Source organism: Micromys minutus, assembly GCF_963924665.1.
Source record: "Micromys minutus genome assembly, chromosome: 1".
In the NCBI taxonomy this organism is placed as follows: domain Eukaryota; kingdom Metazoa; phylum Chordata; class Mammalia; order Rodentia; family Muridae; genus Micromys; species Micromys minutus.
In genome coordinates, this window is record NC_137969.1 from 121,738,907 (window position 1) to 121,760,828 (window position 21,922).

A 21,922-nucleotide genomic window follows, 5' to 3' on the forward strand; every position below is an offset into this window, starting at 1 on the left:
TAAATAAATAAATAAATAAATAAATAAATAAATAAATACACCATGGAAAAAATTTTAACTGACGTCAGCAGGAAAATACCTTCTAAAAGGTGGACGAGAGCACAGAAATATAAAAACATTTTGTTCTGTGATAGAGACTTTTGTTTGCTTACTTATTCCTTCCTTCCTTGGGCTAGGATCTCAATATGTAGCCAGACCAGGCCAGAACAAATGATGTGGTCCAAATTGGCCTCAAACTTACATTCATGCTCCTGCCTCAAGCCTGCAGAGGCCTGTGATTACAAGTGTGCGCTACCATGCGTGGCGACTATGATATTTTAAAGTAAAATATAAGGTTTTTTATTTTGTTCTCTACTCAATCAATAGCTTTAACAACCAACAAACTTACAAATTACATGATGATATTTTGAACAATATGTATGTGACTAAAATTTGTCAGATTTGGAAAATCAACTTTCTACATTAGTAGTAGTAGTAGTAATAGTAGCAGTAGTTAGTATGGAGACAGGGTCACACTATATAGGCCTGGCTCACCCAGAACTCTCTACATAGACCAGGCTGGCCTTGAACTCACAGAGATCTACCAGGCTTCCCCCCCCCCCCAAGTGCTGGGATTCAAGGCATGCACAATTTCACACCTGTCCCTGGAAAATTGAATGTCCCGTTTATTCTTCAGTTTTATGTATGTGAACAAAATATCTTCATCAGACCTACTCATCCCCATCTCCTCCTTCCCATCCCCCCAGATACCTCCAACAGGTAGAAAATTAACTTTTCACATAGCCAGTGGTCCCACAATGCTTTCAAATGCCATCACCTGCCTTCAAGCCAACCTTTGCACCAGTGTCCCTGCATGTCACGTGACCCCTAACTTCTTCATCTCTGTTTTCATTCTTATTTGCTTCCTAGCACCCATTAAATTTTATCAGTCTGGTCTTCCGAGGGACTCAAAACAGTCAGCCGGTTGGACGTGGGAGAGACTTGAATAATTATGAGATGCTGGGACCCCTACTGTTCTTCAAGGGCACTGAGTCCCAAGAGCTGATTCAAAAAGAGAAGGCAGCTACGTTCTTGTCAAGCTGCTGAGTCTAAAGAACAAAGGTTGACACGCCCTTCAATCGATCAGTCCAAAGACTTTGGACGAGATAGAAGGTAACCTTGGGAAAGCTCGGGAGGTTATGCAAGGTGACAGAGTCCTGGCTGCAGTCCCCGTGCACAGTCCTGCAAGATTTGGGTCAAATGGACCATTTGAGGGCAAAACCTTTTCCCCGTTATTTGGCCACAGAGTCAAATCAAAACGGTAAGTGCTGCAGAGAGCACCTCCCCCATGTTCTCTAACGAGAAGCATCTTTGCCTTTAGTCCAGAGCAGAGATAACCTGAGATACCTCGATAGCCTATGCAAACAGCAGCAACAGAGCAAGAGACAGGAGAGCACGAAGGTCACCTTGGGCTATGGCTGCACATGCACACTGGGTAGCTAGAATCCCAGACTGCAAGTGAGTTGCAAAAGTGCAAACCTATTGCCTTCTAAGCTGTCCCACTTCCTGTTTTAATGCTGATGTGACCAAGATTTGTCACAACTGAAGGCGTCTTTCCTGTAATCGCTGAGTCACTAGAGAGCGGTTCTGAAGTCACTCACCTCCATGTTCTTCCCTATCTGGCTGGTTAATTTTTGTTAGTTTTCTAAAACCCTTTATTTATGTATCTATTCATTCATTCACTCGTTAGGAGTGAATTAGAAGAGCGCGTGTGTACTATAATGCATGAGATCAGAACCTTTTGGGGGTTGGTTCCCTACTTCATGTAGCCCAGGCTAACCTAGGACTCCTGATCCTCCTGCCTCTACCTCCCAAGTGCTGGGATTATATGGTCTCTGCTACCACCCTTGGTTCTGTTTAATTCCTGTTCAGGGCGGGTCACACACTGATTTTCATTCTGTCCGACTTTTCCTGTAGCATCGCTGGCAATCCTGCGAGTGAGGGGACTGTCTGACTAGCTATGGCTCAGCTCTCTCGCTTGTGTGGTAGTCCTTAGTTTCCATGCCTGTGTGCACAGCGCTGAAGGAAGTTGCTGATCGCTGTGTCGTCTAAGGATAAAAGCACTGGATTGTCAAGGGGATGAGTGGCTACAGTAAGACAGGGGTGCCCCTTGTGAATCCACCATTCACACTATATTTTAATATTCCTTCCCCATCTTCATTCATGTTCTTTTTCTCTCTGAAAAAAGAAAAACAAGTACGAGCTGGAGAGATGGCTCAGTGGTTAAGAGCACTGGCTGCTCTTCCAGAGGTCCTGAGTTCAAATCCCAGCAAGCACATGGTGGCTCACAACCATCTGTAACTGGGCCGATACCCTCTTCTGGTGTGTCTGAAGATAGCAACAGTAAGTACATAATTGTGTGGCTACTGCCATGGCCCCTGATGGCACAGACTGATATTATAAACAGACAAACAAACAAAAACCAGAAACAAAACAAAGCAATCGAAAACTCCACTAAAAAGCAGAGTCCAACAACCAAGGGCTGGCTCATGGGCCTGCCCGGAAGTGTGCTGGATAGAGTTGGTGTCACTCCACAGAAGAGTTTCCACCTCTCAGCCTGTTACTTTCACACTGCTTCTTCACTAGGGGCAGGACTTTCGCCTCCACTCCTCTATGTCTGGTTTGATCTTGTGCTGGTCAGTCTCTGTGAGTTCATGGTAATTAATGCAGACACACGAGGGAGAGAGCGGCAGACTTTGGCGTGCTCAGTCCAGAACGGGATGACTTTATGGCACACACCCTACCCCAGCTCACAAGCCAGGCGTCTGTACAGAAGAGAAGGCCAAAGACGTTGCAAGAGCCAGAGGTGGTAGACAGTGTTAAGGAAATGGAATTTTTCAGATGCAAAAGGAAGATATATATATATATATATTCCACAGAGAGACTGTGGCTGAGACCACTTAAGGCAGCCTGCCCTTGTCTCTGCTAGCTCCTTGTAGAAACTACAATCTCTGCCTGGAGTTAGACCTTTCTCTAAGATGAAAGCACTCATAAAATCCTTGGGCTTGGTATCAATGCCATTCGATTCCAGCAGCAGCAGAGACAGGCAGATCTCTGTGAATTTGAGCCCAGCACAGTCTACATAGTGAGTTCTGGGACAGTCAAAGCTGCATAGCAAAACTCTGTAGTTTTACTCAAATTAAGTAAGTAATATAAAATTTAAATTCATCCCCAAAATTGCCTATGACAGTCTACACCCATAACCCCAGTACCTGGGAGGTTGGAACAGGAGGACTGTGGTCTGGAGGCTAGCCTTGGGTACATAGAGAGTCCTTGTCTCAAAAGAAAGGAAATCTTGGGGTGATTTAGACATTCTTGGTGCTAAATTGTTCCAGGATCCTGCAATGGAAACAGAGAAAGGGGTAGGGTTGCTGAGTGAGAAGAGATTGATGGTTCAGTACTCCGGAGCACTGGCTACTCTTCCAGCAACTACATGGTAGTTCACACCTATCTGTAACTGCAGTTCCAGGGCATCTGACGTGCTCACAAAGACATATACTCAGGCAAAACACAAATGAACAGGAAGCCTGCAGATCAATACCCAGCAACCCACAAACCGGGCATGGTGATCCTCTGAAGGTAGAGGCCAGAGGATCAGAAGATCAAACTCATAACCCACCACTAGATCTCAAGTTCCAACCCAGTCTCCATATGAGACCCTGTGTCAGAAGAAGCAAGTGAAGCAAGCCAAATTCTGTGGAGAGGCACAGTGGTCAGACACTCATGAAGGGCAACCCTATGGGAGGCCAGGATATAGAAGCAGCTTTGAGCATTTCCTGTCTAGAACCTGCATTGAGTGTCTTTCGGTCCCATCTCCTTAGCTCATGGCTCACTGGACCACATTTCTGGTTTTTAGGTATTTTTTCATGATTTATGGGTTCTGTTTGTTTGTTTGTTTTGGGGTTTTTTTTGTTGTTTTTGTTTTGTTTTGTTTTGTTTTGTTTGAATTTCCAGCATTTCTCTTCCAAACACTTCACTCTTACCTTCCCCAGAGCCGGGCATAAGCCAATGTTTCCGCCTTTTGGGGCAGATCAAGCCAGACATTAAGCGCTCGATAAACAAATGCAGGTTCTGCTATAAGAGAGACCACAACTGGAAATGTAAAATAATAGCAACAATAGCGGGTGAGGCTGACGTAAAGTTTAACCTGTGGCAGGCATTGTTTTAAAGAGATTTACAATGTTAATTAATCCTATTCTCACAATCCCCTATTCAAGAACTGTTATCCATTTACAGAATACGCAGCCCTTGAGCCCTTAATTCTACATCAGGACCAAAGGGAGGGGCTGAGGAGATATTGCAATCAGCAAAATGCTTGCCACAGAAGCACGAGGACTTTTATATATATTTGGTGAAAAAAAGGCGTATATTTAGAATTAGCCATCTGGTGTCAGTTTAGATGATCCCAATCTTGTTGACAACATCTAGAGCGTCCTAATCAGGAGGCAAGTGAACACACACCTTCTTCTCTCCATCAGGCCTTATCAGGGTATTGACTTTGGCCACATCAATGTCATAGGGTTTCTTCACGGCCTGTTTGATCTGGTGCTTGTTGGCCTTAACATCCACAGTGAACACAAGCGTGTTGTTGTCCTCTATTTTTTTCATGGCTGACTCGGTGGCCAGTGGGAATTTGATGATAGCATAGTGGTCCAGCTTGTTTCTCCTGGGTGCACTCTTTCGAGGATATTTTGGCTGCCTCTGGAGCAGCAGAGTCTTGGGCCACCAAAAAATGGGTGATGTTCAGATCTTCTTTTTGTGACTGTGGATGCCTTTCAGCACTGCCTTCAAGGCCTTTGTTTTGGGTTTTGGCTTCGGCTTTGGAAGGAGTAGGAGCTTCCTTCTTAGCTTTCAGCGCCATCTTGGCGAAAAGGAGAGGACTTGAATTTAATCCCCAGAACTCATGGAAATAAGCAATAACAACTGGGTGTTGGAGCCATCGATCTAAAGGGCTCAGTGGGTAAATAATCTTGCTGCCAAGTTGGATGGCCTTGGTTTGTTGCTCTAGAAACCACATGGTGGAAGGAAAAAACCAACTTCCCAAGGCTGTCATGTTTGCCTTGGTATGTGCATGCAAACACACACACACACACACACACACACACACACACACGCAGACACGCATGCACGCACGCACGCACACACAAATTTTGAGTTGCCCAGGGTTTACTAACCATGGTAGGACTTCAGCGAGTAAGCGCAGTAAAGACCGATGGTATTTTCTTCCCCACCAGGCTCATTCGAAGGTGTGGAATAACTACGACAAAAACTTCCGCCCTCATCAGAAGGGTTGGCTCTCCATCACCCTGGGGTCCCACTGGATAGAACCAAACAGAACGGAAAACATGGAGGATGTGATCAACTGCCAGCACTCCATGTCTTCTGTGCTTGGATGGTTTGCCAACCCCATCCACGGGGACGGCGACTACCCGGAGTTCATGAAGATGAACTCCATGGTCCCCGAGTTCTCCGAGGCAGAGAAGGAGAAGGTGAGGGGCACCGCCGACTTCTTTGCCTTTTCCTTCGGGCCCAACAATTTCAGGCCCTCGAACACCGTGGTGAAAATGGGACAAAACGTATCACTCAACCTAAGACAGGTCCTGAACTGGATTAAACTAGAATATGACAACCCCCGGATCTTGATTTCGGAGAACGGCTGGTTCACAGATGGTTATATCAAGACAGAAGACACCACGGCCATCTACATGATGAAGAATTTCCTCAACCAGGTTCTTCAAGGTTGGTTAGACTTTGGGCCAATTTAAAAAAAAAAATGTGTATGTGTGTTTGCTTGCGTGAGTGTATGCCACATGTATAAGAGCTTTGGGAGGACACAATAATGCATCTGGTAACCTGGAGCTGGAGCTATGGGCAGGAGTGAGCCTCCGTTTGTGCTAGGGACCAAACTCAGGGAGAGCTGCAAGCTTTGGTAAGTGCTGAGGTATCTCTCAGCTGCTTCAGGGTTTGCTGTTTGTTTGAGGGAGTTACCGTGAGTATGTGATTATGTTGTTGGGTTTTGGAGTGTTCACTGTTTGTGAGGGAAAGGGTTTCACCAAGATTAGCTTTGAGCTACTTCCCAAATGCTGGGACTCCCAGCATCTACCAGCACACCCAGTCATTTTGTTCTTTAAGAAGGACATAGTCACTGTGGAGATACATTTAAAGTTTTCCATCAAGGGTGGTTTATTGAACTCAACCCATTCTTCCGATGCAACGTGACTGAACAGTGAGAGGTCTAAGGCAATGCTGAGCCACTTCTGCTTATGGAGATTTCTGTCTACCTAAGGTCACCGCATTCACTGCTCAGGCAGTGACACCCACAGGCTGATGGAAGTAACAAGGCCAAAGGCAGCTCAGGTTGTGTCCCCATCAGAGTTGGGCTCCATTCTGCCTGACTCTGGTTCCCCTGGATCTTTCTCCAGCTCTGCAGTTCCCTTGAGAAGTCCTAAGTAGGAGGTCTGGGTAGATGAGTCAGTGGGCAGAGTACTTGCTATGCAAGCAAGAGGACCTGGATTTGAGCCCCCAGCACCCACATGAAACAGGGGGTGCAGGGCTGGTGAGATGGCTTGGCCAGCACAGGCACTTGTCACAAGCCAGACCCCTGAGTTTATCCAATCCTGGGGCTTGCACAGTGGAAGAAGAGAAGTGACTTCAGCAAGTGGGCTTCACACGCACACTGAAGAAACACACACACACACACACACACACACTACAAATAGGAACCACACATACATGTACCACACACACAAACACATGCAGCACATATACACTCACTACATACATACACTCACACACAAGGCACCACAGACACATACACACTACATATAGGAACCACACACACATGCACCACACACATACATAAACACATATACCTGGCTCCTAGTCAGAGTTTTAAAGCTGAAAAAGGCCTTAGAGAACATCCTTTCCAATATTTTCCTTTTGCAAATGAGGTAACTGAGGCTCTGAACCTTGCCCAACAGCTCCTGTTTGAGAAAAGACAAGCAGGGCCTGGCCTTGGGCCTGTTGCCCTTCAGCCCAGTCACCTCCCACACTACTTCCATGCCTCTGGCTACATTTGCTATTTTCAGTCCCGAAGAACAATTTCACAGAACAGGCTGTTGTACACAAACAGGAACCAGCCAAAACTCGGAGTGAGAAACTCTAGGCCAACCAGTCAACTTTTATATCACCACAGGCTCTAAAATTGCCATGCCCCAGGAGACAGATTTGCACACTAAATATGATTCCACACACCCCTTTTTTCAAAAATTGAGACAGGGTCACACTATGTAGCTCTGGCTGGCCTGGAACTCAATATGTTCACCAAGCCAACCTTGGCCTCAAAGATCTGCCTACCTCTGCTTCCTGAGAGTTGAAATTAATTAAAGGTATATGCCGTGTCATAACCTGCTAAACAATGTGGTTAAAAGTGTTTAACTATCAGGAAGAGTGTTCTTAATGCGATCTTTTAATTACCATCCACCAGTGTAGGGAGTACATACTGTTTATTTATTTTGAGTGTAGGGCGCACAAAAATAAGAGGACAACTTTCGAGACTTGGTTCTCCCCAACCATGCAGGACTCTGACTCAGGTTGTCCAGATCCATAGCAGGTGCCTTTTCTGATGCAGCCATTTTGCTACAACAATTTTTGGTTGGAGTTGATTGAAAGGAAAAAGATATATCCAGTCGTGAGGAAATCTAATCTCCTCACACAGGGCACCAATGTTGTTAAAAGATGACGTTTCAGGTTTCAGCACCAATGTTAGGAGAAAGATGAGGGGGGAGGGGTGGATGTGGTCCATGGAGGTGCAGCGAGGCCTGGGGGAAAAGGGGATGCCTGGGGGGGGGGCATGTTGGGAATCCCTTCCCCCTGAGGGATGATGGTATAATACAGAATAGAGTTTATTCAGATCATGGGGGGAGTTAAGAGGGTAGTAGAGGCAGAGAGAGAGAGAGAGAGAGAGAGGAGAGGAGTAGAGGCTGGCCATGAGCACATGGAGAGAGGGGGGAAGGGAAGGGGAGAGAGAGGAGAGGGCAAGTAGCCCCTTTTATACTGTCAGGGAACAGGGGCGGAGCATACCTGGCTATTGCTTGGTAACTGAGGGGTGGGGTTTACAGAATACCAACACTGATACTTAGGGGAAGCATCTTGTAATGTGCGTGCCCTGGCACCTTGTAAATGAACTAGAATGTTTAGGCCTCTGATAAATCTCTACTTCTTTTTCTCTTTGCAGCAATAAAGTTTGATGAAATACAAGTGTTTGGTTACACAGCCTGGACACTCCTGGATGGCTTTGAGTGGCAAGATGCTTATACAACCCGACGAGGGCTGTTTTATGTGGACTTTAATAGTGAGCAGAAAGAGAGGAAACCCAAGTCCTCAGCTCATTACTACAAACAGATTATACTAGACAATGGCTTCCCTTTGAAAGAGCCCATATCAGACATGAAGGGTCAGTTTCCCTGTGATTTCTCCTGGGGAGTCACTGAGTCTGTTCTTAAGGTAAGTGGCTACTTCTTTTATTTTTATTTATAGATTTATTTGCTTAATGTTAAGTATACTGTACACTTTCATCGTCTTCAGACACACCAGATGAGGGCGTCGGATTCCATTAGAGATGGTTGTGAGCCACCATGTGGTTGCTGGGAATTGAACTCAGGACCTCTGGAAGAGCAATCAGTGCTCTTAACCACTGAGCCATCTCTCCAGCCCAAGTGGCTACTTCTAATTTAACCACACATTACAAGTGTTATTTGTAAGGATATCTTTGTCATTGTTCTATTGCTGTGAAGAGACATCATGACCACAGCAAGTCTGGGGTCTTCAATTGGGGCTGGTTTACAAGTTATCATCATGGTGGGAAGCATGGCAGCATGCAGACAGACATGTTACTAGAGAGGTAGCTGAAAGCTCTACATCCGGAAACCAAGGTATCAGGAAGAAACTGAGATACACTTCCTCCAGCAAGGCCACACCCCCTTCAGCAAGGCCACACCTCCTAACAGTGCCATTTCCTGTGAACCTATGGAGGCCATTTACTTTCAATGTATACTTTGTTTGCATATATGTCTGTCTGCCTGGTGACTACAGAGGCCCTAGAATATATCTCCAATCCTGGGTTGTGATTTAGTTGTATGTATGTGTATATATATATAATATGTGTGGTGCTTATTGCAGTACATACAGAGTTTAGAGGACAAATTTGTGGAGTTAGGTTTTTTTTTTCCCCTTCTACTTTTCATGGGTTCAAGGGATTGAACTCAGGTCTCCAAGCTGAGTAAATGCATGGCCCTCTGAGCCATTTCCCCAGCCTGTATCTACTATTTATCTATTTGTTTAGGTTTTTCAAGACCAAGTTTCCCTGTGTAGCCCTGGCTATTCAGGAACTCACTCTGTAGACCAGGCTGGCCTCGAACTCACAGAGATCTACCTGCCCCTGCCTCCTGAGTGCTAGGATTAAAGGCGTGCCCTGAGAACCCACTGGTTTTTATTATACGAGGTAGTGTTTCAGTAACAGCTCTGCATATGTGTATAAAATGCACTTTGGTCTTTTTAACCTCCACATTGTATCCCTTCTCTCCCTCCTAATGGCCCTCTTCCTTTTGGGGTGCATCATCTTTATGTGCCTTATCACAGAGAACCACGTGTTGTCTACAGCTAGTGTTCTCTGGAGGGTTGTAACGCACGGTATATTTTGTTTGGTCTTGCCTTGTTTTGTGGAAAAATGACCTTTTGTAAACATCTTTTCAGTATCGGGATGCTCTGAACTTTTCAAAACACTGGAGCTGGCCTAGACTGGGAGGACTTAATTCATTATACCCAGGCTGAACTTGAAGATCATGTGACCCATGCTCTCTGAGTTAATTGTTCTAGATTACTGGTTGGCAGATGGCAAGTGGGCAGTAATATGGCTTTGTAATTAGACTATGAAAGATGACACATGAAAAAACAATTAGAAGGAAAATATTTACCAAAGGTTAATTATTAGTTTTCCTGGTGCGTTTAAATTCACTCACAGGTAGGGAAATGAATTTTTCCTTGCTCTAATTAGTCTTGAATTTGGAAGTATTTTTTTAAGCCTTTTTGTTTCATTCTACTTTATCTTAATTTTGTTTTGGGAGACCAGGTTTCTCTGTGTCCCCTTGGCTGTCTGGATCTAAGTCATCTTACCATTGTACAGTGGTTCCCAGCTGAGACATTGTTTTCCCAGAGCTCTCTAGTCCTTAGATCACACCTGGGAAGTGGGTGAGACATATGGTTGTGTAGCCCAAACGCAAAGAGGAAAAGACGGGGCTGAGGCTGCAGTTTAGTTGGTACAGCGGCTGCCTAGCACGCAGGGGACCTGGATGGATCTCCCTCAGTGCTGCATTAAGTGGGCTAGTGGCATATACCCGCAACCCCAGTGCTTGGGAAGAAGGAAAGAGAGAAGCAGGAGTTCCAGGTCACACTCAGGTACTTATCTGGTTTAGGGCTAGCCTGGGCTATAGCCACCTATCCTCACCCACACCCCCCACCCCAAAAATAGGAAGAAAGAAAATGGAGAGGAAAGGAAAAGTAAGGCAGAGAAGTTCATGACTCTCCAAGGTGGAAAGCCAGGGAGATCAAAAGGGCAATAAACCTGCAGGACTTGGGCTTAGTTCACTCTTTTCCCTCCATAACCGAAGCTCCTTACATAGAGCGAACATTCCATAGTCTTGCTGTGGAGTGTGTACGGTGCTCACAGACACATGGTGGAAGAACTGTGAAAAGGTTGTGGTGATTATAGGCATGCACCATCACTACTCTGGGCTGTCACCCCATCCCTCAGTCAGTTGCAGGGACAGTCAACAGTTATAGTCTGTCAACCAGCCTCCTCGGATTGCATGCACGGCTCCGTGACTCTATTACAACCACATTGTCACCTGTGCCATCAGCTTATGACAGGGCTTAGAATCTGTCCTTCAATATTGCTTCAACTGAGGGTACCAAATATTTGAACTGTCACATGAGATGTTATATAACCTGGATTTTTAGGTCAAGTGAGCTGGAAAATGGCTTATTGGGTTTTTCTCAAACAACCGGTCTGCCTTCCCTGTGTGTGGCTCCGTCCTGGTATTTCCTGGTCTCTCTGGAAGGCTAGATAAAGAAGGTCCTCTCTCCCATATTACCAACATCTTGAATACAGAGACCATTATGAAGAACAAAGTTATCCTTTATCACGCACTGAGAGGCTCAGCTCTTCTGATCTGACAGGTGGGATGTGCTAGGAGCCACACTCAATTTACCTTGGATACGTTTGTTTTCCACAGCCGGAGTTTACGGTCTCCTCCCCACAGTTCACTGATCCTCACCTGTATGTGTGGAATGTCACCGGCAACAGACTGCTATACCGAGTGGAAGGAGTAAGGCTAAAAACAAGACCGTCCCAATGCACAGATTATGTGAGCATTAAAAAGCGAGTTGAAATGTTGGCAAAAATGAAAGTCACCCATTACCAGTTTGCTCTGGACTGGACCTCTATCCTTCCTACTGGGAATCTATCTAAAGTTAATAGACAAGTGTTAAGGTACTACAGGTGTGTGGTGAGTGAAGGACTGAAGCTGGGCGTCTCCCCCATGGTGACGTTGTACCACCCGACCCACTCCCATCTAGGTCTCCCCACGCCGCTTCTGAGCAGTGGGGGATGGCTAAACACCAACACAGCCAGAGCCTTCCAGGACTACGCAGGGCTGTGCTTCCGGGAGCTGGGGGACTTGGTGAAGCTCTGGATCACCATCAATGAGCCTAACAGGCTGAGTGACATGTACAACCGCACGAGTAACGACACCTACCTTGCGGCCCACAACCTGATGATCGCCCATGCCCAGGTCTGGCACCTTTATGATAGGCAGTATAGGCCGGTCCAGCATGGGGCTGTGTCGCTGTCCTTACATTCCGACTGGGCAGAACCTGCCAACCCCTATGTGGATTCTCACTGGAAGGCAGCCGAGCGCTTCCTCCAGTTTGAGATCGCCTGGTTTGCAGATCCACTCTTCAAGACTGGCGACTACCCACTGGCCATGAAGGAATACATTGCCGCCAAGCACCAGCGTGGGCTGTCTAGCTCGGTCCTGCCGCGCTTCACCGTGAAGGAGAGCAGGCTGGTGAAGGGTACCATCGACTTCTACGCACTGAACCACTTCACGACGAGGTTCGTGATACACAAGCAGCTGAATAGCAGCCGCTCGGTGGCAGACAGGGACGTCCAGTTCCTTCAGGACATCACCCGCCTGAGCTCTCCCAGCCGCCTGGCTGTAACACCCTGGGGAATGCGCAAGCTCCTTGGATGGATCCGGAGGAACTACAGAGACATGGATATCTACATCACAGCCAATGGCATCGATGATCTAGCTTTAGAGGATGATCAGATCCGAAAGTACTACTTGGAGAAATATGTCCAGGAGGCTCTGAAAGGTAAGGTTTGGGACATAGAGGGGTGGCAAGGTATATACACTTAACAGCAATGAAAACCTAGGTATAAAATTCACCACCGACTCTCAACTCCTGTCCATTAGACTTCTTCCTTGAAACAGGCCTTTATTATCGAAATTTAATTTTTTTGTTTTGTTTGAGGCCCTGTCTCTCTATGTAGTCCTGTCTTGAAACTTGCTATGTAGACCAGGCTGGCCTTGAACTCAGAGATCCACCATCCTTTGCCTTCCCAGGGATGAGATTAAAAGCTGGTATACTGTCATGTCTAGCTAAATTTTTAATTTTTACTTTCATCATTAATGTTTTTTAGACAGGGTCTAAGTAGTAACCTGAGCTAACTCCTACCCTGCTTCTGCCTTCCAAGTGATGGCATTAGAAATCTGGGCCGCCACATTTTTTATAATGTGCCATAACCGCATCATGGAAAAACTGCAAAGCATTTTCTCCCCTGGGAAATCTCACTTCCCAAGAAAAGCACCATTCGTTTTGGATCGTTTCCAGTGAGCTTCCCAGACATTGCCAATGCAGATGAGCTGAGGTGATTGCCCTTTTGACTACAACTTTTTTGGGGGGGAGCTGAACCCAGGTTCCATTTGGCTGTGCTACATCCCCATACCCCCCATCCCTTTTCTTGGCACTGAGAATTTAACTAAGGACCTCATACACACTAGCCAAAACACCCCACCACGGACCTACTTTTCCACTCCCCAAAGTTTTTCTTTGGGGTGCTGGGTGCAAACTCAGGGCTTTATGTGTGCTCAGCAACCGACCTCAAAGCGGCCACATAGTTGATTTCCTCTTTCAAGACAGGGTCTCATGGTCACAAACTTCTCTCTTGCTCCTCCTACAGGCATGGGTAATCACACCCGTCCCAACTTTTTAAAAACATTAGATGTGCTCCGTGTCTTTATATCTATTTATTATGTATACAGCATTCTGCCTGCATGTACGCTTGCAGGCCAGAAGAGGGCACCAGATCTCATTATTGATGGTTATGAGCCACCATGTGGTAGCTGGGATTAGAACTCAGGACATCTGGAAGAACACCCACTGCTCTAACCTCTGAGCTATCTCTTCAGCCCCATTATTAAAATTATCCACCATCATCAAAAGAAAAGACAAACTGCTCTTATGAATGTGCTGGGTGGTGGTAGTGGAACACACCTTTAATGTTAGCACTCAGGAGGTAGAGGCAGAATAAACTCCACAAGCTCAAGGCCAACCTAGTGTAGAGAGTGAGTTCCAGGAAAGCTGGGGATACAGAGAAACCCTGTCTCAAAACAAACAAAAAACACCCCCACACACCATCCTTCCTTCAGTGGGAGTAGCACCTCACTGAAATATTATATTTGTAGAGAAATTCATTTCTAATTACTTCCTTAGAGTAGATTGCCCAGTATATAAAAATATTGTGGTGCTGGAGAGATGGCTCAGTAGTTAAGAACACTGGCTGCTCTTCCAGAGGACCCAGGTTCAATTCCCCATACCCACATGGCAGCTCACAGCTAGATGTAACTCCAGCTCCAGATCTGACACCCTCACAAAGACACACATGTACTGTAGCAACAGTTCTCAGCCTGGGGGTTGAGACCCTTTTGAGGAGCAAGCAACCCTTTCACAAGGTCACTTATCAGATATTTACACCATGATTCAGAACAGTAGTAATGGGGTTGGCTCACCACAGCATGAGGAGCTGTATTAAGAGATTGCAGCATTAGGAAGGTTGAAAATCAGTGTTGCAGAGATTAGAATCAACAAGGACTAGGAAATATAGTTGGTAGTCTATCTCACATGCACAAAGCCCTGGGCAGATAAGAATTATGACTTCATAACTTTATTTACATGTTTCAATAAAAACTAAGTTTAAAAAATTTTTATTTATATTGCAAATGTTGTCCTGCTTCCCAGTACCCCCAAGAGTACTTTACCCCATCCCTCCTCCCCTTTACCTTTGAGAGGATGCTCCTCTCCAGCCCCCTAAATTTTTTTTTTTTACTTTAACTCCATTTATTTTATGCTGAATTTATTCCCATGCCATAAGCTTTAGCTTCTTCAGTTTCTTCTGGGATATCTTTTCCTTCTGTGCAACCTCCTCTTCTGGCTTTGGAACGATCTGTTCCTTCTCAGTGAGGATCATCTCAATGTGGCAGGGGGAGCTCATGTATGGTTAATCCTGCCATGAGCTCTGTAGGTTCGCAGACACATCTTAGGTGCCTTGTTCACCTGGATGTGTTCAATGACTAGAGAATCTACATCTAAACCCTTAAGTTCAGCATTACAATCTGCATTCTTAAGAGTGTGCAGCAAAAACTCAGCACTCTTTTTTGGCCACCGTCCCTGTGTCCAATCCCACTGTTTGGCCTGGGCACACCTACCAACGCCACCATTATAATGCCGGAATGGCACACATTGCTTCTTTAAAGTGACATCCTTCAGATACTTGGTGGCTTTATGGATATGCATACCCTTGATTGCCTGGGCAGTTTCTCGGGTGTTCTTAAAATGAACATGAAGGTTTGAACCTCTTGATTTGCATGATTTTGTGGGGTTTTCTGGGTCAAGGGAGTAGCGAACCATCTTTACAGGTCACCTCTGGCCGCTTACAGGAAGAGCCTAAATTCTTATAAGATACTTTACTATCCATTAGTGATCAATGTTTTTCTTTCCCCAGCATATCTCATTGACAAGGTCAAAATCAAGGGCTATTATGCATTCAAACTGACTGAAGAGAAATTGAAGCCTAGATTTGGATTCTTCACATCTGAATTCAAAGCTAAGTCCTCTGTGCAGTTTTATAGCAGGCTGATCAGCAGCAGTGGCTCCCCGTCTGAGAGCACTCATCCAGCTTGTGCTCAGCCTCCAGCAGACACGGCATGTACCGACTGCTCACTTCTCACACAGAAGAGAGCACTCATCTTCCTCGGCTGCTGCTTCGCCTCCACTCTGGCTGTTCTCCTGTCAATCACCATTCTTCATCATCGGAAGACAAGAAAATTCCAGAAAGCAAGGAACTTGCAAAACATACCACTGAAGAAAGGCCACAGCCGAGTTTTTAGCTAAACTATCATTTGTCAGTTTAAAGTCACTCCAGTTCCATATACTGGTAACTTACAATGTGAGAGATGTGTACCCAGGTGAAGACAATCAATGCCTTTCAAGTGTGGTTCAAATAATAATCCTTTAGGTACTGACAATCAGTGAATCTGTTCTTCGAGCTGAAGACATCCTGACAGGAACTCTGGCATGACCCTAAACATTGCTTTAGTGTGAATTGCTATATCACATCCTTTTTTTCGAGCTTTCTTCTGTAAATAGCAATCACTATTCATGGTAAAGAAATCAATTTTAAAAAATGAGCTCTTGTTGTCTTAGATTTCATAGTTTAAACCTATTTTGATGTCATTGTTTTGAGACATCTATTTTCATAGCTCTGCTTGCCACATTACTTGCTACACAGACCAGGCTGGCCTCAAACTCACAAAGGTCTACCTGCCTCAAGTCTTCTGGGTACCAGGGTGTGCACCACACCCAGCTAAAACTAAACTGGGCAGTTAGTGACATATTCTTGTCACATCAAACAAGGTGTTTTATCAAACAAGGTGTTTTGTTTCGTTAGGTCAGGGTTGTCCTCAGAGGAATGTACAGACAGAATTTTAGATTATTTTTGTCCACTGGCAGTTAAAGCAGAGGCTCTAATGTTAGCTTTTCTAAAAAAAAAAAAAAAAAAATCCAGGCACTTCTTAACTCACTGGACTTGTAATTTTTATTTATTTTTGTGGCAGGGTGAGTGGACTCATTACAGGGTTTTTCTGTCCTGGTCTCTGTAGAAAGCAGGCAGGCTGCAATTTAGGAGATCCATCTGCCTTTGCCTCCCAAGTGCTGGGATTGAAGGTGTACACAATTATGCCCAGTTTGGACTTCTGGTATTAAACTGGCATTACATCCATTACTCTCAATTTTTTTAGGCGACACGATTTGGCACACTTATCAAATTTAAGACTTTACTATCAATTACCAATAATAGTCAAAGGACTAAACAATTATTTGTAGAGTTCTGCATTGCCTCCCAGAGCTTCAGCTTCCTCATACACACAGGTAGAGTGCCTGCAGCTAGTCAACCTTCTTCAGGAATTTAGACTTAAAGTGGCTCTTCCAGAGAGCCTTAGTAATAAACCATCCTAAAATGTTAAAGTGACTTAAATTGTATTTTATCTACCCAATGTGAGATATCAAATTTAAGGCATAATTAGTATTCTTTTTGTGTTTTTTCAAGATAGTGTTTGTGTACAACTGGCTATCCTAGAATTCTGTAGGCCTGCCTCTGCCTCCCAAATACTGGAATTAAAGGGGCGCATCACCACTGCCCCCAACGTATTATAATTCTTATAATCAGCACTAACTTAAAAATAAATCAGAGACGTGAAAAAATGATAAAGTTGCTACTAGACTAGCCAAATCTAACAGACCTACCTGTTCTACTCCTGGTTACAACCAACTACCCTTCAGTCTCAGGTTTTTCCTTTCATGTGTATGGGTGCTTAGCCTCCATGTGTATCCTTGGAAGTCAGAAGAGGCAGGCATCAGACCCCCTGCAATTGGAATGGATGCTGGAAACCAAACCTGGGTCCTCTAACTGCAGGCGTTCACTAGCACCGACTTATCTTTCCAAGTTTACCAGTTTTTAGGTTTTAGGATGACACCCATTATAGTTGACTAAACTGTACCATTAGACATTAAAAAAAAAACCCTAAAACCTTAAAACTGTTGTGCCTGCCAAGGTATGGATGTCCACCTGGTACTTCTGACCTGGCTCCTGCAAGAGCAGTAAGTGCTCTTAACCCCAGAGGTGTTAGGTTTTTCCTTGTCACTAGAGTTCACTCCAGAAAAACTATTGATAAAAACATTTAGCTTCTATAAACTTCCATGTTAGCCTTGAAAGATGCAGAAGGCAAAGAACCTGGAAGCAACCCTTAATTCAAATTAAGGCAGAACAGGCTGGCCTAGAACTGGCAGTGATCCTAAGCTGGAATTATAGGTGTACTACCATGACCAGTTCAGCTTTCTACTAACCATCCCTTTGTTTTGTGAGACAGGGCCTATTATACAGCCCAAGCTGGACTTAAGCATACTATTTTATCTCAGGATAACTTCAACCACACTGCAGGGGCTATAGGAAAATACCACCACAGACCAACTAATTATTTCCCATTTAATGTTTTTCATTAAGCTAAGCTCAGAACTCCTCCCCAAATTTACCTTGCTGAGTTCCCCAAATGTAAAGTTCCTAGCCCAATGGTTTCTTGCTGCCACACTTGGGGAATGGGGGCATATATAAGGATCGTACCATTTGCTTATGATCTAGTGATATACCAAGGTAAAGTTCTACCTCAACCGAGCAGCTGCAGAAATAGACATCACATTTTACATATTCAATAAAACCCACTTGTTAAATTTTTAAATATGACTGTTATCTGTTAACATCTGGTAAACGAAGTATTTTGTCTACACATCTGACACTGATCCTTTCCTGCCTCCACCCCTGCAAAGCTAGGATTACAGACAGGGGAAGCCCTCTATTACCTTTGTAAGCACTATCACCTGACCCTAGCCCTTTCCTGAGACAGGGCCCATGGCCTTGAATGGCTACAAGGTATCAGAGTTAATGAGATTGAGTAGCAAGTGCTCTCAGCCAGCCCAGGGCTAGAGAGGGATACTATAGGCTACTCTTAGTTTACTGCTGACAATTCTAGCTCCAGGGAAAATATCCCAGAACAACTGGGTTCTACCTGCACCTGAGCACTATAGAAGACATGCTGCTGCCTTGCCTCAAATAAGGTGAAAGGGAACCACAGCAACTGCACTCATAAAGAACAAAATTGGTCTCAAGGCTATTAAAAAAGCTGGGTGTTTTGGTACTTGCCCATGATCCAAGCAATGAGTAGGTAGAGGCAAGATGGAGTCTGAAGCCATCATAGGGGGCAGTCTTCTCCAGTAAGATTGGGACTAAGGGTGTTTGACTAGCATTCACAAGTTCACTCCTCAGGTGGGTAGGGAAATAATTCATACACACCAGGACTGTTACTTCTAGAACCCTATACTCAAAGCCTACAACCTCAGGTTTATAATTTATAATCGATGCTAACTCTACAAAGCTAAAGCTTACAAAGAAACTATCACGACCTGCATGTTTTACTGAGACATCTGTCCACCCAATAGTCAGCATTATGCCTGGGTCAAGCCTTCCTGAAGTGCTCGACACTAACTAAACATCCCCTCGGAAGGCTGCCTGTCAGTGCTCTTTTAAGCTACTTGTTTCCATGAAAAAACCCAAAAACACCTTGGTGCTTGAGTATCAGCTGACCCACTAAGCAATCAGAAGAGATCAAGAACACACAAAATATCTAAATTTTTTATTGTCCCCAAATTGTACTTGTGATCAGGGTCTTGTTTCTGGAGCTAGGAAACTGTAAAAAACAAATACACAAACTTGTTAATATTCCTTCCAAAAAAGCTCTTTAACCATTTTTACAGCACACCATGTGCATCTGAAGCAGTCAGCTGTACCCACCTGAGGTCTCATTCGTCAGCCTGCTGTACGGTTCCCTTCTCAGACACATAGATGCCATCCAAAAACTTTCTGATATCCTTGTTTTTAACTGTTGTGGCTTGCTGAATCAGAGCCGCTATACAGGAAGAAATAGGCAAAGCTGTTATTTCACTACCCAAAGCCATCGTATAAAAGCCCTGCTAAATGGAAACCAATCCCGGCGGACTGAGACTAACAGCAGGACCCCCTCACCATCCTTGGATTGCAACTGAGCACTGTGCCACACACTCCAATATAGGCAGAAAAACACTTTTCCAACAAAGCCAACCATTTTGAACTTCAGAAACAAGCAGAGCATATACAACCGTATTGTACTCATGAAAAAAGTACAGTATACAAATGTATATAGAACAGATTTATAATAATTTTCTTCATGTTTCTCAGAGAAGTTTTGAAACAGAAATCAGACATTCAACCTCAAGACTCAGATAAAATGTTAGCATAACAGACATAAATATACACACCTGAATTTGAAACAAGTTCAATATCATTTCCTTCAAGGATTAATTCATCCTTCTGGGCTTGAGAGACCGAACAAGCAACACCTGAAAGAGGTGTGTATTCAATATCATTAACATGAGATCTCACAAATAAACTTTATTTAAAAATTCCAAACAGCCAATCAAGTTCTCTAAGGTTTTAGGGTTGGACTTCTGAACATACTGTTACTACAGATGACAAATGGGACTCCCAGATCCCACAAAAAGCTATTTCACTATTCCAACATACTCCCTCTTCAGAAAAGCTTTAAGCCATCAAAACTACCAAAGGAGATGTCTTTACCACTTCTAAACACCATGACTTCACCTAAGTCCCAAGGACAAAGAACTTCCCCATCATTCCTGAAGGCCCACACATACCTGTCCTCATCCGAACCCTGCGGATGTATTTTTCACCCAGGAAATTTCGGATTTCAACCAAAGACCCATTCTCCTGAATAACGACGTTGATGGGGAAGTGAGCATACACAGACCTCATCTTGTAACGGAAGCCCTGCATCAAACAAGCAAGCTGTGAGCAATCTTGAACCAACTTAGTTTTCAGTTTAGGCTGGCTTAGATTGAGATTCCTCTTCTTTAGCTGCCCTTAGGATTACACATGTATGCCAACAGGCCCAGATTTGTGTCTGCTTTTAACTTAGAAAATATACACACCCTACCCACCACCTGCAAATTGCAGCTTCTTACTAAAGCTCCCGGAGAAAGCTTTGCTTCATGTCATCCTCTCAACGAGAGCACAAGATCTTCCCTCTTGGCATTAGAATATAGACACCACCAAATAAGGAACGTCAGAATATCAAGCTAAATAAAAGGCACAGTTCTTCACAGGGAACACGATCCAACAGGTCCATGAGAGACAGTATAGGGTACAATTATGAGAAACAAACCTCTTCAGCATTAACTATATTTTGGGAGAAAGGATTTGGAACTAACAGTGACTTCAGATATTTAACCCATGAGTCCCACACATACCAACTAGAAATCTCATCTCCACCACAGCATATCTCCCAAAACAAAACCAGCCCCTGAAACTGAGGTATAGGAGCCTGCCCAGCAAATTCCTAGGTTTAATCTGTAGTATGTCCATGCATGAAAACCTGAAATGGCCTAGTTTATGAGTCTACAGTCCATCTTGGCCCTAGACATTTATACATACAAAACACATCCAAGAAACCTCTTCCAAAGGGTAAAAGAGCAGCATGGGGTGGGGGACACCTTACCAGTGTGACACCCTTGATCATGTTCTGAACATGACTGCAGATGGTTCTGACAGTGGCCAGCTCCTTTCTGTTACCCCACCATTTGTCAACACGGAGCTGTAACAGAACAAAACTTCAGAATTAAAACACAGCATCTTTAGTGGCTACTGCAAATGCACCAGATGTCACATGTACTGGCCACGAAGGGATACACACACCCCCCCCAAAACCTTGAGAACACAACCAAGTTCACTCAGAGAACTGGGTCTGAAAAAGTACTAAGCCACATATTTTGGGGGCTCGGGGGTAGGACTTAATATCAGTTACCAGGCTTACCAGCATTGGGTTTGATTTTAATTTCACCAAAGCAAAATCCTCTCTAATTTCAGGCACCCAACTGGCAGCGCTAAAAGTCACCCCTCTGACTCCAAAAGGTATGTGACAACACGCACTGCCAAAGGCACGGAATCCCATAAACCAGCACCTGAGGTTACAAGTCCTTACCCTCTTCTTTTTCTTCCCAAGAAGACTCAGCTCTACATTGATGTGATTGAAGTCCCTCCGCAGAGTTCCCCTGGGGCCCTTCACAATGACTGTGCGCCCCTTCAGAGTGATTTCGACTGAAAGAGAAAATTAACTCTTGAGACCACAGGCCAAGGCTCAGAGCATGCAAGAAAGACTTGAGAGCAAAGCGCGAAGCCCCCTTACCATTATCTGGAATGTCGACCGTCTGATTGCTGAGAATGGTCTTCATTCTGAAACACAAACACCCGGGTAAGAAAGCTGGAACGGGGAAAGTCCTACACCAGATACCGGAAATCGCCAGCTAGGAAATCCGGCGAGAAAGACACTAGTGGGTCGGTGACCAGTGGCCCGGGGGCGCGTGGGCCGGGGCAGGAGTGTTAGAGAGCCCGGCTCGATGCGCCATGGCGGAATGGCTGCGACCGAAGTGGGCCAGAAAGCCGGAACGCAACTTCCAGCTCGCACCACCAAATCCAAAGGACGCACGATGTGCAGGGGGACAGTTGGGGCAAAGACTCGGGGCATCGGATCCACGCCGCCGAGGTCCCCAAGAGAGGATGGGTTCAGATTCCAAAGGCACACAGCCCCTAAGCTCCTCACCT

The 21,922-nt window shown here is 44.9% G+C and overlaps 2 protein-coding genes and 2 pseudogenes across 4 annotated transcripts in view; 1 reads left to right on the plus strand and 3 right to left on the minus strand.

The window, feature by feature from the left end:
• KLB (klotho beta) overlaps window positions 1-16,468 on the plus strand; it is a gene marked incomplete at its 5' end in the record, with an annotated part of 32,746 nt that extends 16,278 nt beyond the window's left edge. The window contains 4 exon segments of the mRNA XM_080909634.1: window positions 5,274-5,778; window positions 8,276-8,544; window positions 11,331-12,474; window positions 15,164-16,468. Of these exon segments, the coding sequence (XP_080765760.1) occupies window positions 5,274-5,778; window positions 8,276-8,544; window positions 11,331-12,474; window positions 15,164-15,552 (2,307 nt within the window). The 3' untranslated portion in view covers window positions 15,553-16,468.
• LOC308437693 (large ribosomal subunit protein uL23-like) lies at window positions 4,435-4,900 on the minus strand (annotated as a pseudogene). The gene has a single exon. The product of its transcript is annotated as a large ribosomal subunit protein uL23-like (transcript).
• LOC308414412 (large ribosomal subunit protein uL22-like) lies at window positions 14,516-15,069 on the minus strand (annotated as a pseudogene). Its single transcript has one exon. The product of its transcript is annotated as a large ribosomal subunit protein uL22-like (transcript).
• Window positions 16,469-18,883: 2,415 nt separating the features above from the next.
• RPL9 (ribosomal protein L9) lies at window positions 18,884-21,878 on the minus strand. The gene is made up of 7 exons (XM_080939430.1): window positions 21,507-21,878; window positions 21,303-21,418; window positions 20,820-20,915; window positions 19,960-20,092; window positions 19,564-19,644; window positions 19,061-19,175; window positions 18,884-18,956 (listed from the first exon to the last, which is right to left on the minus strand). The coding sequence occupies exons 1-6, from the start codon at window positions 21,550-21,552 to the stop codon at window positions 19,069-19,071; spliced, it is 579 nt and encodes a 192-aa protein (XP_080795556.1). The 5' UTR covers window positions 21,553-21,878; the 3' UTR covers window positions 18,884-18,956; window positions 19,061-19,068.
• Window positions 21,879-21,922: the final 44 nt, after the last annotated feature.

Excerpts from the sequence above, each read along its gene's own strand:
- RPL9 (XM_080939430.1), bottom strand. The coding sequence starts at position 21,552 with ATGAAGACCATTCTCAGCAATCAGACGGTCGACATTCCAGATAATG. Across the intron at positions 21,419-21,506 it reads GGTCGACATTCCAGATAATG|TCGAAATCACTCTGAAGGGG; the intron begins GTAAGGGGGCTT and ends TTTCTCTTTCAG. Across the intron at positions 20,916-21,302 it reads TTGGGAAGAAAAAGAAGAGG|CTCCGTGTTGACAAATGGTG; the intron begins GTAAGGACTTGT and ends GTTCTGTTACAG.